General features: G+C 48.1%; 1 protein-coding gene and 1 long non-coding RNA gene across 9 annotated transcripts in view; one reads left to right on the top strand and one right to left on the bottom strand.

Annotated features, from left to right (window-relative positions):
• The first annotated feature begins 1,402 nt into the window (after positions 1-1,402).
• LOC148221886 (uncharacterized) lies at positions 1,403-6,303 on the top strand. The gene is made up of 3 exons (XR_015807173.1): positions 1,403-1,680; positions 3,702-3,840; positions 5,512-6,303. It is a non-coding gene; the product is annotated as an uncharacterized LOC148221886 (long non-coding RNA).
• A 3,259-nt stretch (positions 6,304-9,562) lies between these two features.
• Positions 9,563-19,674, bottom strand: part of MAD1L1 (mitotic arrest deficient 1 like 1) — a 346,624-nt gene continuing 336,512 nt past the window's right edge. For 7 of the 8 annotated variants that reach the window (XM_014870221.2, XM_088174320.1, XM_088174317.1 and 4 more), the window contains one exon: positions 9,563-10,630. In XM_014870221.2, coding sequence (XP_014725707.2) covers positions 10,472-10,630 — 159 coding nt within the window. In that variant the 3' untranslated portion in view covers positions 9,563-10,471. Of the gene's footprint in view, positions 10,631-16,417; positions 16,545-19,674 lie in introns of those variants that run through there. The other variant, XM_088174318.1, reaches the window with a different exon arrangement.

Genomic DNA, 19,674 nt, shown 5'->3' with positions numbered 1-19,674 from the left:
TACTTAGCTCTTGTAATGTGCTTAGCATCTTCAAAAACTGGTCAGCCATTAACTGATTGCTCCTCTGCTCAGTCCAAAGGCTAATAAAAAGAGATGGTTCATTTAGTTATTTCACAGCTGAGCTTCTCAATAAGGCATGAGGAAGTGATCGCTGCTCTCCAGCATGTTTGTAAATAAACAGTAAAGTTGGAAGTAGGAAAATACAAAATCCTCTCAGCACTTGGTCACAGCTTCGTGCTCAGCTCCTTCCTTCCTCACCTTGGGTTTGTCCAGACCAGACCTGTGACAGGGAGTTTGTCTGGAGGGCTGGCTGGGGAGCATGCCATGGATGGGAGCCAGGCTTCCAACAGTTCCAGCACTTGGTGTCTCCAGCCCAGGAATTGCTCATGTGCACATCAGCAGGGATATGGAATCTGCAGGGCATTGTCTGTACGTGGATGAGGTGGGAGACTGGGGCTTGGAGAGAACTCACCTGTGGCCTTGGCAAGCACAGAGGCTGAGGGAACCAGGCAGCCTTTTGGACAGCAATGAAGAGGAAAGTATTTTATATTTTTTTTACTTAAAAAGCAAGCCATTGCTTTTGTGTTTGGTGTGTAAGCGATTTCATAAACTCGGCAGGGAAAACATGACACACTTGCACCTTGGTGATTTCCAGCCTCTTTTCTTGGCAGCAGCACGGGAGGAGCAGAGAAGTGCCCGAGTAGCTGCCCCACACACACTCCCCCCGCTGTCTGGGGGTGGCCAGGGGTCTGGGGGCTGCTCCTGGTCAGGCCTAAAGGGAAGCAGCCAAGAAGAGGAGGTGCTTGTCAGGATGAAGCTGTTCAGCCTGACACATGTTCAGTCCCAGAACAACAAACCCATTGCATGTCAGGTACTGCCAAAGGCTCCACATTGTGCCCCACGTACAGTCACTCACTCAAAACAAGCAGGCACTGGTTTTGCCACCCCCTTTGTGATGGTTTCTTGCCTGTCCAGCTCAGACATCAACCACAACACTGGCCTCATCACTCCAGGGACACGGAGCTGCACAGATGCTCAGCTACCCCCATACAAGTGCCCTGGTTTTGGGAAAGTTATGCTCCAGACCCTGCTTTGCTGGGGCTCAGGTCTCTCAGAGACCTGCTCCAGTGTCCCACACCCAAGCCAGAGGGATGTTTCCATAGGGTCCCACTGGACTGTGCAAGGTCTCCAGCTCACTCTTCGCTGCCAGGACAGCAACCAGGAAAAGACAATGGTTCACCCATGACCTGCCCAATCCTAGTCCCAGCAGCAGAGACAAACTCCTAGAAGATGTTAGGGAGTTACTTTTCCACCTCTACTGTTGGGTGAACCAAGAGGGGTCCTGCTTTATAGGAGAGATGCACAAGAACTCAACTCTGAAAGCATTTATTGGGATAAAATACACCCCTCCAGGGCATAGGGCTGAACTTGGCTTTTCTGGGACACTCCAGCAGCAGAAGGTCCATCATCAAAAGCCTTTGGTGGACACAGGGGTTGATGGATCTTACAATTCTCTGGCTTTTTGCCCCAGGCACTGTCTCCTGCTGCGTTGGTTGTGCTCATGGGTTTTGTGCTTTCTTTCCTTTCTCTTCCTTTAGGCTTTCTTCCTCTTAAGTGAAACATTCCTCAACTGTGCTGTGAGCACAGCTCTATGGACCCTCTGCTGAGAGGATGAGCCAGGTGAGAGCAGAAGAAGATGAGCAGGGACTCCTCACCCCAGCGTTACCCCTTAGTGCCTCTGCCCGGGGCAAGTTTTGCTTGAGGGAGGCATTCGGGTCAGGACCTGGATGATTTGCAGTGCAGGACGTGTCCTCCTCATCATGTGGAGGAAAGTACTGAGCACAGAGGCAGCAGCAGCCTTGAGGGGTTGCTTAAACACCTTTCTGACGGGTGGCAGTTTGGGATGCGGTGCCCTAAAGAGCCTTGTTAACTTCTGTGAAAGTCTCAGTGCAGGCCGGCAGCAGCTCCAGGGTGTGTGCAGGCTCTGCCGATCCTCCTCTGCTGCTCCTGGAATAACGAGGCCCGATGGGTGTGTGTAAACAAAGCAGGCATCTCCCTCACTGGACCTCACGCATCATTTATAGCCAGCTTTTCCGTGGCACAGAAACATTTACATATGCCAGCATTAATTCTGAACGCCACTTCAAAGCCATCTCTGTCTAATGAACCCCGTGCGCTGTGCGCAGCAAATTCCACCCCAAAAATAATTAGCAACACACGCCACCAAAGCGTTACAAGGGGAACGCAGCACACCACCTGCTGAAGCAAAATGAATGCCTGATTTATTTATTTTTTCCACTTTTTAGCAATATCCAGGCACTGACTCAAAGCTGTGCTCTGTTCTTTGTAGGGCCCCAGGAAGCGTAACGTTCCCACTCTGCTTTCCAGTCTGAGAAGAGATTGATTTGGGAGGGTTATATAGAACCATAGAAAGGTTTGGGTTGTAAGGAATCTCAGATGTCATCTAGTTCCAACCCCCCCACCACGGAAAGGGCAGGGCTTATGTTTTTCTTACATCACAACTGGGCAGAGCTGTGCAAGACCCTGCTGATTTCTCCACGCCAACTGGGAGTTAGGCTGTGACCTCACTAACACCCCAGTCAGGGTAGCTCTATGACCCTTTTTCTGAAAATGCACAAGTCCCAGACTTCTGGGATGCTGTCACCAGCTGACCAGTCACAGGCTGGGAGCAGGACAGCACTCTGGTCTGACATTCCCACAGAGCCTTTAACCCCTGAGTGGGATCAGTCTCACTGAGAAAAAGGAAATTGGAAATGAGATCAGGAGTTGAAGGTTTTGGTGCCCCAACCAGCCATGGTGCTCCCACCCCGTGCTGGCTACAGGCAGCCCAGCTGTGAACAGCTCAGGGGACAGAGCTGGCTGCACTGAAATGATTTCTTTAATCTCTGTCAGAGCTGCCCAGCCCAGCTCACAGCAGGAGGAGCAGCATGTTTAGCTCAAAGCCTGATGTGGTGGCAATGCTGTGGGAGATCCAGGTCACAAACCACCATGGTAGAGAGATGGAGACCAGACCTGGAGGTGGCTGGGGGCATAGGGGGACCAACTGTGCCAGGATGATGCTGGGATCCTGGATTCTCCTACTCCTGGAGTGGAAGGAAGGTGCTCTGCAGGGCACTGCTCTCAGCCTGTGTGTCTCTCCAGCATCAAACCATGGAATTCAAATTGTCAGTATCTGCCTTGTTAGGATGCAAGGGGTTAAACTGTTCTTCCTATGCAAATTAAGCTTAATTAATCCTTTTCATCAGTTGCAAATATACCTTCTGAACCCTATTAAAAACATGAATATGCAAATTCAGACCTTTTTTAATACTCATTTTCAAGGACTTGGAGTCAGGCTTGATTATTCGATTCCCGTTAACAGCCTGTAAAACCTGGTGCAAAATTTAATTTCCATTTTAAGTTACAAAAAAAAAAAAAAAGAATCTGTTGGTAATTAAGCTAATTACAGTGTTACACTAAAGAGGAGACAAACAAGGAGGACAAGATCATTCATTACATTTAACACTGGTTACAGGACCTGGGGACTGTCCTGAGTTAACTGTGAAGCCAGGAAACAGTGGTGTTATAAACAGGGTGTGTGTGAGGAGCCTGTGGCTTTTGGGGGACCTGCTGCTTTCCTTACCTTGGGAACAAACCTGCTTCAGTCCCATCAGCCATTCTCCTCCTTCTGTTAAGGACAGAAGCCAGGAAGAGGAGGTGCAGCCAGGCTGGAGGTGTCCTGTCGGTGTCGTGGGGTCCCTGCATGGATCAGGAACATGCTTGGAGTTTCAAAGTAACCTGTAAACCACCTTATCTGCCAGAGCTGAGCATCCTGTGCAGGTGAGATTTTCATCTTCCTTGAACACTTTCTCTGTGTGTGGGGGGCAGAGGGGAGGTTTGCTGACAGCTCCCTTTGCACTGGCAAAGCCATCAGGGAAGAGACATGTCAAGACTGCAGAGGCATCTACAAACTGCTGCTCCACAGCCGTACTGGGGAGCAAACACTGACCAGGATGTGAACACCTACTGCTCATGCCTGTGGCCAGAATATGGTGGGAGATGCCAGCCAAAACAGCTCAGCCCACACCACCCAAACCTCCCTTGTGCTCACCCATCAGAGCTGGGCAGTCAGTGCTGGTGACTCTCAACTTGTCCACCAACCATCCCGTGCCTCCAGGCTTTGCCTGCATGTAATTTAGAAAAAAACCCAATGCTATAGACTGTTAATTTAAGAGATCACTACAGTGACTTCTTAAAATCAGTCCTTAAAATACCCAGCATCTATTCTGCACTTGGTGCTTTCTAGTGAGTTTGCAAAGTTAATTTGTGCCTTAGCAGAGCTGTAATCCTCCCCTCAGGACAGCAGCACAGCCTGGTGGGCTCAGGTGAGGACTCCCATGGCTGGGGTGGCACACATCACACAGGGGATGCTCTGCCCCCAGGTCAGGGCTCAGTGCCCAGGATGCCAGTGCAGGACACTCCAAGACTGAACCAGAACGTTGGCATTGCCTACAGACTCACCCAAAGTCACCCAACACTGGTAGGACAGACCCACCCAGGGTTTGTGCTATCTGGGGAGCTTTTCTCACTCCTCCTCATCTCAGCTCAGCTGCCAGGATGAGCAGCTTAGCTCCCCAAGGATTTGGTTCATTTCTTGCCATCCTCTCCAGGGCTGTTCCCTCCTCTGCCAGGACTCACAGCAAGAGGAGCTGTCACTTCAGAGCACACCACACATGGGCAGCTCTGCCTCACAACAGCAGCAGGAGCAGGAGCAGGAGCCCATCTCATACACAGCCAGGGGCTGCAGCATGACTCCAAAACGAGCTGAGGAAAGGCACAGGCACACAGAGGAGCCAGGCGAACCCAAAATGAAGTGAGGAAAGGCACAGGCACATGGAGGAGCCAGGAGAGCCACGCTGCAGAGAGGGGTGAAGGAGGATTTGCCATCACCCCATTGAGTACAAGGCTGTGCACAGTCAGTGGGGAGTGAGAGGCACCTCCAAAATGAAGGGCCCAAGTGACATCCATGGTCTGCATTTCTCTTAGGAAGGTCACTCCTTGGCAGTGGTTATGGAGCAGCCTGGCAGATGAAGCAGGCACTGCCAGCAAAGTGAAATATCTGCCACCATACAGCACAAATGTCACTCAGCAGATGCTCCTTGAGAGGAAAGGTTCATCTGCCAAACTTCAGAGCCTTTCATCTGCCTGGAGAACATTTCCCACCACGCTGATACCAGAAGTTTCTGATCACATCAATGGAGTGTGACAACAGAGATGATAAGGGAAATGCTCTCACCCTCTAGCCAAACCCTTCGACCTGCCTGGTGCATCTTGTCAACTGTATCATATTCTGGGGGGAGTCAGGGATGCAGAATTACCTTCTCAGTCCCTGCAGGCAATCAACTTGCTCCCCGAACCATGAGATATGATTGCCCTTATTACTTTGGCTTGCATAGCACTGAGCCTTGTTAATGGTCATAAAATTATCCAGTCCTTATTTAAATCCTACAGCCGTCTGTGTTTCAATGACCTCCTGATGGTCTCTGGCTTTGCTCCAGGATGAAGAAGCATTAGAAAGACCAGGAAGGAAAAACAGCCAGTGGGAGGATTAAAGAAAAAAAAACAGAACCACAACAAGCAACAGTCAACAAAGAGAATTTAAAGTGAAACAGGGAATATTAAAGAGAGCTCAATCAATCAGCTGGAGAGTTAAAAAAAAAAACGTAACCTGTCATGAAGAGAAGGAAGCAGCATCAGGTAAAATTAGCAACACTAATAAACTCATCAGCACTGGAGCCTGGGCCAGGAAACAGCACAAGGAAGATGAAGGGGTTGGTAGAGGCCTGATCCCATGTTGGGGAAGCAAAAGAAAACTGACACAACCCAAAGCAATGTGCTTTGGTGGAGGAATGTGGTTTGGGTGGGGACCAAAGACATGGGTTGCTTCTGAGACATCCAGCAGCAAAAAACTACCTTTGTGGTCCTTAAATTACATGGTAGCATTTTCTTTAAAGTGTATTTTTCTTCTGTTTTGTTCCTTGCACTTGCTCTGAGGGAAAACATGCACAGAAGGAAGGCTGGAAACACAGACACCATGGGTGGAAGGAACAGGAGAGGCCTCTGGGATGGCCTGTCCAGGGCTGGGCTTTAGCCAGTGATCTTTCTGGAGCAAAAATCTCTCCTTTCTTTTAGATAAAAGACCGTTCCCCTGTCCTTTCAAATAACATCTGCAAACTCCCAGAGTACCAAAAGATTTTACAATAATAATCCTCCAAAAGAGAAACAAAAACTGGAAAACCCCCAAGCAGCCATGAACTGTTTTAATGAAACCAAGCTCCAACACAGATTTCCATCAATTTTGCAGCAAACCTGAGTCAAGAAATTTAAAGTAGCATCAGCATATTTCCTATTAGCTATGGTTCCTTTTTGAGAACAGATCATACATTCCTACCCTATTTTTCTAGACACTTGTGTCAATGCGATATCATCAGATGCCGTTCAGTCTTTTCTCTTAGCCTGAAAAAGCTTTCCTGTTGGGAAGGATGAGATTTTAATATTTAAAAAAGTCTTCATGAAAAAGCTTTGCTGATTTTTTATTTATTTATTTATTTATTTATTTATTTATTTAATACCCCTCCCCTGATCAGAGAGGGTGCATTTTGTAGCTTTTAAATATCATGCAAGTTTTAGCAACGCTGCTATTAAATCTGAATCTGCTGTCACAGCAGGCAGCAGGAATGTGATTCACACCAGCACAGAGAGCCTGTTCTGTCATCCCCAGCTCCTGTCCTTAGCTACAGTCACCTGGCATAGACACCACCATTGTTTTCCCAAAGTCTCTGAACAGCTCCAACAGAACCAATCCTGCCTGGGCTGTGCTCTCTCCCACCCTGAGCAGCAGCCCAATGGGGTCTGGCATCAGCTCCGTGATGTCTGAGGAAGGCTCTTGCCTGTCACCCCCCGGGGTTTATTTTGACACATCTGCCCGTCAGCCCAACTCACACCACTCTCAGCTGCCTCTGAGCCCACTGCTGGGCTGGGAAATGAAAAGGGCAGGTGCTGCTCAGTGTTTGGAGTGAGCAGAGGGGAGCAATGGAGAACCGACAGCAAGGCTGGCACTGCAGCTGTTCAGAAATGGAGGTGGCTTCTCCTTCCATCCATGCCCTGTTTCTTCCACCCATCCCCTGCTCTGCTCCTGCCCTTCACTCTCTAGGTACCCACCTCCATCATGGCTCCAACCCTCTTCCCCCTTCTCCTTCCCTTGCTCCTGTAGTGTTACATGGAGAAGATCCAAAACTAACATCTACAAAATCCAAACTTCTCATGGCTCATCCCAAAACGATTTCCCTGGTTCGTTCTCAGGCATTGGGCACTTCCAGGACAATGCAAACAACACATGATGACACCAAGAGCCAGGAGACACCAAGCAGAGCAAAAGGCTCCAGGTTCAGAGAGGTACCCTTGGGAGAGGCACAAATCTGGTAAAACCTGCCTTAGCCCAGAGCTCTGCTGCTTTCTTGACTTTTGGCAGTACCCAACAGCTCCGTGCCTGTTTGGTGTTTGTGTATGCACACAGACGGACAGGGCTGATTTGTAGCAGAGCAGGGACTCACGAGCAGTTTGAGTGAAGGGAAGCTTCAGGCAACACTGCAAACAAGATGGTATTTGACACACACACACACACACACACACACACAGAATCCTGCAGCCATGCACCAATAAATCATATTTCACAGCCTACAGCACATAAACCCAGCCAGCATGCACGGAAACCCAGCGAGCACACGCACGCTTGTGAGCGCTCCCGCCTCTCCCCTCCAACCAACTGCAAATTTATTACCCAGCTCCCAAGATTTTCTAAAAGGATTTTCCACAAACAGGGCTGGAGCTTTGCAAGTGGTGAGCCAAACCCAGATGGGAATTGTACCCTCACCACCTGGGGTAGTGACAATTGGGATCTCTTTGCACTGCCCCAGGGGGCTGCACTTATGGAGAGGGAATGCAGGAATATGGTGGCAGTGCCTTTGATGGGCTGTTGAGCCCATGTAGCTCATAAAGGAGGGAGCAATCATGTGAAATTCAGTGTCACAGCTATTCCTTGCAGCTCCCTCATGGCTCCTACAAGCAGGATAATGACAGTGGCAGAGATGGGAGCTGCCGAGGGATCAGGTACAGCCATAGGCTGCATCTGTGCCTTCATCCTGAAATCAGTGTTGGAACTAGAAACTGGGGACTCTCACCTCATCTTTTTCCTGGTCCACAGGTGACCCAAGTGGCTTTGCAATGGTCACACCTCCACATGAACAACTCCCAGGCTTCCATGTGTGAGCCTTAGAGAAGGCAAATTTCCCAAAAGTCCCAGTTTCATGTGAGCCCACTGAACTCACTGTGCAGCAGCATAATGCCACGAGGAGGGCAGGGATGCTGCTGGCCAAAGCAGGACAGTCACCCAGCAGCTCCCCAAGCCATGGACAGGTGCTGCACCACACCAGCACATCCAGTCAAGCACCCACCCTCACCACACACCTCTGCCAGCCATGCTGCCATACTAAACTGAGTTAACAAATCAGTCTTGCTGGGAGAACAGGGAGCAGAGCAGTAACTCATGTCTCCTCCCCACCGGAGGCGTCTCGGAAGCCGACTGTGTGTTCTCTCCCAACTTATTATCCTTCCACTCTCGGGAGGCAACTTTCCAAGGGGCACAACGTGTTTTTCCCTTGTCGCTCTCCAGCATCGCTTCTCGCCTCACCTGTGTTTTGCTAAGATAGAGGGTTTATTGTAAACTTATTAATTACTTCATTTCTCCTGCAAGGAGCCAGGAGAGAAATTTTCCGCGGCAGCCAGGATCTGCTATTGTGTTGGCGGCGGAGCTGAATGCGGCTGACGTCATGATTCATTTTCCCCATGACTGGGGAAGGCGACTCTCCGTGCCACGCCGTGCATATGAATCAGGCAGCCTTCCCCTGGCACAGCATGCCCAGCAATTCATCTTCCACTGGGACTTCTTCAGGCAGAAGAGAAAATGACAAACTTTTGCTGCTGCGCTTCCCCGCAGAGAGGAGTTGGGGAGATGGGGGCTGCAGCCCCCCCAGACCTCATGCTTGTCCCTCTACCTCTGATCAACAGCAGAGGAGGTCAACAGCAGACACCTTCCATGCCTCTAGACACATCAACAGGTCTCCAAGTGACTCCAGCAAGCCTGGCCAACCCTGCAGTCACTGCAAGTATCTCAGCTAACTTTCTAGCCTGCTCACTGCTACCTTTTCTCCAAGCCTAGGGAGTGTGTTCCTGCTGAAATCAGGGGGAAATCAACATACACAGAAGTTTATAGCAAACTGATTTGGTTTAAGGCAGCAGGGGTTAGGACTAGATGATCTCTAAGGTCCCTTCCAACCCAAACCTTTGATGATTCTATGATTCTTGCCTGGAATTGCCTGGAAAAACAGAGATAATGATGTCCTCCCTTTGCAAAACACATCAGACCACTGATGTGCTCATCCTCTACATGTGGGAGAGCACAGCAAGGCACAGAGTGCATCCCAAATAAGAGTCATACACCCAGTTTGGGAAGTGACACTTTATTATTATCACAGAAGAGCTACATCCATTATAACACAAAATGTGAGACTTCTGGGGATGCACCACTCTCCATGGAAGGGAGGAGGAAGGAGACCTCCCAAAACAGATACCCACAGGGTGGTGGCAGGCAGCAGGCTAAAGTCCCCAGCATTGAATACAGCCCAAACTGCTCCTTTCCACTTTCTACAGTCCTGAGATAACCAAGAGCCCTAAAGTCTTGGTGAGGAACCAAAGCAAGGCAGTGACTGAGCCACAAAGGTGTCAACACAGGTACAGGGGCTTCAAATGCCATTTATGCTTGTGCTTGTCTGCTGAGTGATTGCAGACTCAGGTCACTGATATCTTAAAAATAATTTCAACCTTGCTGAGTGATGAGATGTTTGCAAAAGCAAGAGACTCTCCCTGGCTCTCTGTCCTCAGGGAGCAAGCCCTTGGCTCCCAATAGAAGAGGACAACCAGCAGCAGCAGGAAGCACCAGCCTCATGCAGGCTTGTCTCTGTTATGGCCCAGATTTAGGGAATTCTTTTGGTAAAAGCTGTGAATGGTGATGCTAGGGCTCCTCAAACCAGCAGTTCCCACTGTATTCCCAGACAGATCCTGAGAATCTGGGTAGTGATGAACACATGGTTCAAAGACAGGGATTGGATCCTGGCACAGGAGAGCTCTGGGATGGAACTAGACTTGCTCTCCCACAGGAGGAAAATTATGCTTTTCTGAGGAATTGGTGGGATTTGGGACTCAGCATGAAAGAAGGAGGAAGACGGAGTTCCCTGCGAAACAAAAGCAACCCAATACCGCAAAATAAGGGTGGTGGACATGAGAATTTTTCCTTGCTACCTCAAGTGTCCTGCCCAGAAGGGCCAAAGCCTGGCTGGCAGCTGGCAGTGGGACACTAAGCCATGGTCTGGCGGCTGAAGAGGTCGAGGGTGAGGGCGCTGAGGAAGGCTGGGATGCTGTCCTGGCGCAGCAGGTGGAGGTCGATGAGCTCCCGGATGGTTCGTGAGAACTCCGTTTCCAGAAGCTGCATTTTCCCACCAGAGGAGCTGGAGGCCTAATGGGAAAGAAGAACAAGCCCATGAATTCCTGAGGGTTTTAACTCACCTCCCGTGCCACAGGAGCAGTGTCACCCTGAAGCCTCCTTTGCACGGATCTGCCTGTCACCAAAGGCACATGGCATTCCTGAGTCCTGCATTCCAGTGTCCCCATGCAGGACCCCTGTGAGCCTTCCCTGGTGACAAATGTGATGTTGGGGAGATGAGGGGTTTTACCATCCAGGCAAGAGCCTGTGCTGTCAGCACAGAACAGGGGTGGCCACATCAGGGTCACTGTCACCAACACCACGCAGGGTGGCAGGAGCTCTGTACAGGGGTTTTCTCTCCATGAAAACACTTATCCCTGAAGTCACATCACTTCTGTAGGAGGGAGCAGACCTGTTCCTAATCAACATAACTCCTTCCCAATGAGTACTGATCCACCCTGCATCCCTAAAGTGTTTAAATCAGCCTGGCAGCACACAGCCAAAACCTCCAGAGGAATTATTCCAGAGATGCTCTCATGAAAATAAGGAAACTCAACATGTGGGAAGACACTACAAATCTCCTGTAACGTATAAAACAAGCAAAAAAAAGCTAAATGCAAGAGCAATAAGGAATGCTTCAAGCCTCTCCTGCCCCCGGAGGCACAAAAGCAGCTTGTTTATTAATAAACAGCAAAAACATCACAGTGCAAATGCTAATTTTTTTCCCCTGCCATTTTCCTCTTCAAAATACTCCCATTCCTAATTACTTTGAAGCTCTGCTTCCTGTTGGAGTCGAGATGGAACAGCACAGGTGGTGCTAGGCACGGCTGGCAGCCCCCTCCTCAATCAAAGGATGCCCAGATCCAAAGTGGAGGATTGCCATGGGAGGGGAGAACATGGCTCTGCCTGCTGAGAGGAAAGCTGCTTCCTTCTGATTTCATGCTCTCAGGAGCCTGGACACATCTGATTGTGAACTTCCCATGTTTGGGTCACTTTGGATTGTGAGGAGTGCAAGGAGTAGAGGATGTCCCTGTCATCCCTGAGCCAGGCAGGGAATCCAAACAAGGTTTCCACGTGGAAAAGTGGATTAGCTTTTTTATTTTTTTTTTTTTTTTTTTTTTTTTTTTTTTTTTTTTGGCTGGGCTGTTTTTCAGCAAATCCTGTGCTTTGATCTGCTGCTTACTGGAGCTACCTGATGCCTCCTGTGCACCTGAGGTACCCCTGGACCAGATCAAAGAGGGAAGCACTGGCAGATGAAGGAGCCAGTTGGAGGCAGCAGGAAGGATGTAAATTCCAGCCCACATAAAGCCAGAGGTGTCAGAGCAGGGCAGCAAGCACGGGAGCTGGGTGCTGTGGCAGCAGCACAGGTTTTATTTTGCAAATCCTGCCTGGATTCAGCTGATGAGAAGTGCCAGTTTTGGAGGAAGGTCCGAGTATTATGAATGCATCACTTGTGTCTCCAACTCTCCCAGCGCCGAGTTGGATTCATCTGAAATGGGAATTCAAGCTCTGTATGAAATACACAGCCTCTCTCACAGATTTAAAACACTCCTTGGGCACAGAATTAATTTTCTAAGAATTTACAAGCAAATCCATTAATTGGTTTACTAGTTTAATTAATTAAATTCCTTAAGAAATTTAGCATCCAGTGCCAGACCATTTGCTTGTATTTTATGACCTCAGAAACGGAGCAACATAAATGTTTTAAATTTCCTCTACTTTGAGCTCAGTGGTGTCGTGGGTGAAGGCTACATTTGAATATATTCTCCTTTTTTTATGAGATTAATGGTAGTTTCTCTCTACTATCCTTCATAACCAAAGTTTCCTCCCGCAGCAGAGGCAGAAGAATAATGTTCAGAGAAAGTTATGTGGACAAATATGTGCCTCTGAGAAGACTGCTATTTCCCATTGAGTTTTCTCAGCTGCCAAAGGAGGCACCATCCTCCCTTTCACCCCCACGGCCTCTGTCTCTCCAGGAACTCCAAAAAATCAAAGAAAACACCCAAATGCTTCTAAATCCCAGACATTTCACCCAGGTTTCTTATGATTGCTTCTGTAACAAGCACAAGGCAAGAAGGCAGCAGCTTGGAAAAAAAGCAATTCTTCCTCTGCTGGGAGATGTTTACATGTGAACTTAGAGGATGGATGCACTTGCAGTGCAGCTCATTCAATCTCACACTGCTTTAAAAAAAAATGGAGAAACTTTTTTTTCCTTCCCCTAGGAGTGTTTTAAAATTGCTATCATTGTTACTTTTCTTATTATTTGTTTTTATTGCCTTTTTTTTCTTCACTCATCTGTTCATAATGTAGTATAGACTGGGATATATAGATAGTTTTGCTGCTTTGGGTTCAACAGCAGGAGTACCTCTGCAGCCTGTGCTTTACAAATAAAGTGGTTATATGAAATAATAGCAATATGTTCCCATTAATTCACAGGATTTCTTTTCAAAAGCCAGCCTACACCCTGCCTGGTGCACTTGCTGGCAGAGAGGGAAGTGCCCGAGGCAGGAACAGGAGCGAGCAGGGGATCAGAGCAAGGCAGGGGGATGCACAGGGGTGTGCAGGAACTGAGTGGGAGGACATGGGGGGGATGCTCTGCTGAGTGAATGCTGCAGAGTCTGGTGTTCCACACCATTCTGGATCAATGCAGAGCATGCCTGTGGTTCCAGCTCTAAAAACTGTACTTCTCAAAAGAAGAAATATGAAATTTCCAGCAGTTCAAAGCTGCAAGGGCGCTCTCCACTGTACATAGCTAGGGTTCCCTCCACCCATTTTTAACAATTTTTTTTTTAATTTATAAAAAGTTTCAACCCTCAAAGGCAAACTCCTGGACACAACTCCTGCTGACAAGAACTTGCAGGTGCCAGCACAGATCAGCTATTCACAGCACACTCCATGTAACACAATCACCATTCACTCTGCTGATGCATTCTCTAAAATTCTAAGTTCAGATGAAGCCAAAAGCCACCCCACCCATCTAAGAATAAAATGCAAAGCTGAGAGGAGCAAAAACAAGTGTCACTGATCCATTGGAACAGTCCAGGAGTGGGAATTGGGTGAGAGAGACCAAGCATGTTCAAACCCAGCCCTAACTGCTCTGTGCCCACCACTATTGACATCACTGCTATCGTGTGTTGCTGCTCTTAAAGAGAAGGGCAAAAAAAGCAAAGAATAAAGAAAGCAAAAAGCATCAACATTTAGAGTCAAACTGAATACACAGGATCAAAGGAAAAGCGGGATCTGTGAGTATCCCCATCCACCCCAGAGTCAATGCATAGAGGAGCCAATGCAAGAGGACACTTTGGGGACCACCATCACACTTCACTCTCCCCTTCCCCTCTATGCTGGACCACACAAGCAGTGCTTCACTAGAGATGTAAATATTCCCTCCTAAACCTCAGTTTCCCTGAGCACAGAGCAGCTAATCACTATGAGAATACCATCTCTCAGGTACTCTGCACATAGCCCTATATTGGTTTCTTCTAATTCATGGGAAAAGTCTGTCTGGCTCACTAAACTACTGAGATTCAAGTCTCTGTTATGTTTTATTCACATCTCAAATACTTGCAATAGGAAAGATTTCAGCTTTCACTAAGCTCCATTGCCAGTTTAGTCTGATTTAAGGACTATGGGGACCTTTTCTAGAAAAGCAAAGGAAATCACTCTTTGGCCAGTGTTACTGCACACCCAGCTCTGCTGGGGTGGGCGTGATGAGACTCTGGCTGTGGACATGAATGGTGACAGCCTGTTTATCTCCTTGCAGACTGTGCTACCCCACAGCAACCAGATCAGGGGGCAGACCTCTCTGTACTGTCAACCACAACAACACTGGTCTATTTAGCACACATCAACATGAACTTGGAGTAGCTGCTCTGAGAAAGGAGCTGTTAGCACAACTGTTTCTTCAGGGGAATCAAGATCAGCAGCAGCCAGAAGGAAACATCATAACTCTTCCTCTTAACCCTGGAAACCAGTAAATTATTCAAGGCTTTATAGTTCAGATATACATGTAAAAATCTCTCCAATAACCACCAAAGAAAAGCAGGTTCTTCTCTCCATCTCAGCAAGGAGCAGACAATGTAGATGATGTAAAGGAGCAATGGGCATTCCCAAATGTCCCTGCTGGGGGATGGACCTGCAGCTGGACAAACTGGGCTCATAAAACTGCAACATATGGACTGGAACAGGCTCTCCTAACTCCTGCCACTTCAATGAAACATGTACAGGACTTCTGTCTGCACTGGTCCTGCCGAGATGGCTCTTTGCACCTGTGCTGCTGTTGCACACAAGCCTTCCCTGAAAGCCAAGACCCAGCATTTCCTTCTCTGCTTCTTCCAGCAGATGAGAGGGAAAAGTGAAATGTCTCTTGGTATGAAAAGTCTGACAGTGTCTCCTTTAGTCACTCACAAGCTACCACATGGTTCAGAAGTGCACTCTCACCTAGACAGATTCAGGTTTTAGTTTCTTGTACACCTGTTTCCTCTTCTCTCTGACATATTTTGGTAGCTAAAAACAATGTTTCCAAAAGTGCCATTGGCTATAAACCAGCATGCAGTGTGACTTTAATCACACAAAGGATGATTCTTGAAAAATACAGGTTGAGCAAAAGACCTGAGGTCATGTAGACCTTCAGACACTGGAATAAGACTGAAAAGAGGGTGGCTGCACACCCCAAGGAGAGAGCTGACATGGGGACTCGGTATCAGGAGGAAGTATGGAGTAGAAATGCAGAAACAGGGAAAAGAAGGCTTCAGCATTCTATACAACTTGAGATTTCAAAATGAAGTGAGGATTTTCTGCCTCTAATTTCCACATTGAGAAAGCACAACTGCCTTTGGGGATGCCATCCATGCAGGACGTGTTCCTGCAACTTCAAACACGCACCTCCAGTGTCGCAGGTGGAGTTCCTGAATGGGTTTTGGCAAGCTGACAAACAGGGATGGTGGAGCTTTGTGCCAGGCACAGCAGGCAAGACAGTCGTGTCTCAGCTTGGGAACAAAGGAGGTTCAAACACCTCCACAGCGTGCAGAAGGATGAAGTCCAGCTCTGGCAGCCCTGCCAGAGCCACCCCTTGGCGTGGTGACAAACCTTTGCTTTGCAGATGCTGCTTGGCCACCCTCTATGGTGCTTTCCAAGGCTAAGATGTATTAGGGGTCAAAAGGAGCAAGTGAATCATTGCCTGGTGACATTTACCCAGTGAATGTGTCTCGAAGGCCCCATCTCATCTGCTCTGCTCCCTCCATAAATCACTGTCTGTGCTGTGTCCCCACGGACACCAGCTCTGAGCACACGCAGCCACCGAGGGAAGGGGCACCACGGCTTCACACCAACACCCCACTGCTCCTCCCTGCTCTGTGCAGCCCCACAGGCTGCTCCAGCACTAGGGGCCATGCTGTGGCCTCTCTGCCTGAGCTCTCACTGCCCCCTTCCCTTCTCCTCCACCCCGGAGAGTGCTGTGCTGTCCACGCCAATGTGTGCTGTGCACATCTCCCCGCCAGATCGACCCCTCTGGCGATTTACCTTCATCACATGAACCCCTCAGGCCTCCTCTTCATGTGGGGCAGTCACTCCCTCTTCCCAAAGCCCTCAGGTGTCAGCAGAAGCCTGCAGGGTCGGCTGCTCCACCTGATCACCTCCCAAAATCTCCACAGCTCTACTGGAGCCTTGGGCACACTGCTGGTCCTGAAACCCCCCCAGCTCTGACACCTTCCCCGTGGCACCCACTAACACACACAAACCCTGCCACAGCCCAACAAACCTGTTTGAAAATTTCCTTTAAGAAGCTGCTGGCTCTGACCTTTAAATGAGAAAATCCTTTTGTTTCTGCCTCTTGCTTCAGATGCCAAGATTTTTCTAAATGTCAAAGGCCGCCTTGTCCACGTGCAGACGTTGAGGGGGGATCCAGTGATGCTGAGTGGGCTGGCATCCTCTCTCTGGGTCTGCACAGCTGATAAATCACCACTTCAGATCACCCCAAACAGACACAGACAGACAGACAGACTCAGGGCAGCCAAAAAAACTGGAGCGCCCAGAAAAAAAACAAGGAAAATATGTGTGTGTGTGTGTGTGTGTGTGGGTGCACACGCAGAAACTGCCTGCTGAAGTTATAGCAACCCAAACACGAGGTTTTGAGATTTAATTGCTCAAACTTGGCTCTCTTGGGTGATGATATCATTATCAAAATACCCCAATTGAGTTATGCCTCACCAATCAATCTCTCCTAAGCATCATGCACTGCTCAAATACCAGGTCCCCAGGTAGCCTCTAAATCACTTTAATTACAGGCCGTTCATTTAAAATTAGGGAAATATTAAGGAAAGAAAAAAAAAAAAACCAAAACAACAACACAAAATTGAACCACAAGATGTGCTTATGGCTGGAAATATTTATGAGGTTATTTAGCAAACTGTTTGCTGTTTCCTTCTTTTTTTCATGGTAACTGGCAGGTCCCAGCTGGCCTGAGAGGACGCCTGCCCATGGTGGCTCCCACAGGATGTGCAGCATTTAATCAGTCAGGTCACCTCCCTTTCACAAATGACCATTCCTTGTCTGCAGCAAAATTCCACTCTCCCCCCACCCTTTAATATCCTCATTGTAACCCAAAGAAGAAGAGCACTTCTTTATAATAATTGTTTCTTGCCAAGACCTCTGACCTCTGTGTCACCAGCTTGGTATATAAAGTGAATTTATGAGGCAGACAGGGATGGATGCCTGTAAAGAGCCTTCCAGGAAATGTAATGAAAAAGCTGCTTTTAGCTGCTGAGCAAAGAAAAGCAAATGCCTGGCAATGCCAAGAAGAAAATTGAATGCTGGGATGGGGTAAGTGAGAAACAGCCCTGTGTGCACTGAGATTTATAGCAAACATTTCATTTCTCTTTCTTATTATTCAACGTTGAGATGAACCACAACCCCAGAATGTCTTTGGAACAAGAGGTCAGCTTGCATCCTTCCATCTTAATCAGAAGCACGACCCAGGCACTGTGTACTTGAGTGGCAGCAGTGGTGGGGTCTGGGATGCTGCAGCAGCAGAGGAGCTCAGAGTGGGGTGTGCTGCACCAGCTCCTCCCCACTGCTCCCTCTTTTCATCTAGGTGAGCTCTCCTGCACCTCACGACAAAAATGAAATGTAAAAAAGAGCAGGGACATCTGCTGAAGGGCTGCACCCCTCTCCATGGGGGAAACCTGCTACTGTTAATCCAGGGGGACAGTGCTCTGTGCAGCAGAGGGAGAGTCAGCACCTTCTTTCAAAAGGTTTCTCCTACAGGTTAATGCCCTTTAGACTGTCAAATGTGATGCCATAAAAATAAGATCAAAGGCTTTAAAATAAGGGAAGTGTATTTTTTGATTCATACTATTACTATTTTATATCTGAATATTCCTATAGAGCTTTTCATCCTGGAAGACAGGTCTTTGAACTGCTGTGATTTCACCTATCACTGAGGAACAACCCCCGGGGTAAAATGTGACAGCTATTATCAGGGTGCATTAACGTTACTGAACAGTTCAGGACAGACAGAGACAAATATATCCAATTTAAATCATAGGATTGAAGAACTACTGCTCAGTGTGGATTAATACCCATGCATTTTCCAAAAGTGCTTTGAGAGTTTTTAGAGAACAAGTGCTGAAACTAAAATTCCCTGTCTCATCTGTAGGATTCATTCAGGCTCCCATCATTATGCTGCAAATTGAACATTGTCAAAGAGGGAAGATGGCAACGTGAATGATTCACCCATAGCATCTACTTCTGCATCCACAGACTGTGATGGGATGTCCAAACCAGCCACCAAGGAGACTCACCCTGTGGAGATTTGCTGAGGTGATACCTAAAAATGGTTCCACTGAACACAAGGCTGGTGAGAATAAATCACAGCAGACTACTCACATCACAGAGAATGGAAAATCACATGGGATGTCACTCTAAACTAATACTGGCAGCTGGCCGTAGCTGGAGCTTGAGCTCATAAAGTGCAAGTTCTTAACAGACTTCAGATCTGCTAAATAGTGTTCACCAGCCAAATATGCTTATAAACATCAAACATGAAGGAGTAGAGATGGGAACAAGGCACAGAATTCACAGAATTTTTCCAACCCCATTCCATATAAAACCCCAAACTACAGCATTAAGCCTTTAAAGCCAATACCTCCATAAAATCTCGGGATCTTTACATATCAGAGTCTCTCCCTGATACACAGGGAAGCTGTGCTGATCCCCCAGGCATGGCTATCTCTGACCTAAACAAATCCCTTTGGAAAGAGCAGCCAAACGTGGGTTATCCCAACTGCTGTCACAGCACGTGTGGCAGGGCTGCACTGCCCTGGCTGCAGCTTCCCAACCATCTGCGAGGTGACTGTGTTGGACTGGTCAAGCTGCAGAGTGAGTAGCTAACAAGCATTAACAACATCTAGCCCATGTGTTCTGTCTAGTAAAATGCCAACCCATCTGTCTGTAACATCAGTGACTCCGTAGAAGCCATATGCAGGAGAGACATAAATTAGGGAGAGAAAAATCTCCCGTTACTTTCTCTGCAGTGACTCTGCAGTTGTCGCTGGGAATGCAAGGGACTGGGCGTTTTTTAAGTTCTGTTTTCCCAGCCAAATCTCAGGCTCACGTAGCTCTCCAGCCCTACCATGCAGAGGCAGTTTTTGATCTGCACCTGACCCTGGTGAACATGGCCTGGGACAAAGTGAAAAGTAGCTGCAACTCAAACCAGGTTCCAAATCGCTCCCCACAGGAGAGCCAGAAGAAGGCAGAGAACTTGAGGGAGATATCAGGGACTGGCAAGTGAACCCAGCATACAAGAACCCCTCAGTTAGGGAGCTCATTAACCAGCCAAGCCGCTTATCACATTCCTCTCCATCTCCCTTGCTGGAAACTCTCCGAGCTGGAAGGAACAGAGGAGCAGTAAAACAAGAACATGGAGTTTCTGGAACATGAAAAGGAAGCACCTATGGGAGAAATGCAAACAAAAAATCATCTGTGTAGGCTGTAATTAAGATTGCCTGTTTCCAAGGCAGGGAGATACTCCCTTTGTGAGCTGCAGCTGGGGGCATGAGGTCTGTAAGAGAACACAACAG

Source organism: Sturnus vulgaris, chromosome 16, assembly GCF_052056855.1.
Source record: "Sturnus vulgaris isolate bStuVul1 chromosome 16, bStuVul1.hap1, whole genome shotgun sequence".
Lineage (NCBI taxonomy): Eukaryota > Metazoa > Chordata > Aves > Passeriformes > Sturnidae > Sturnus > Sturnus vulgaris.
The sequence above is the reverse complement of the archived record's forward strand: the minus strand, read 5'-3'. Positions and strand labels throughout refer to the sequence as shown.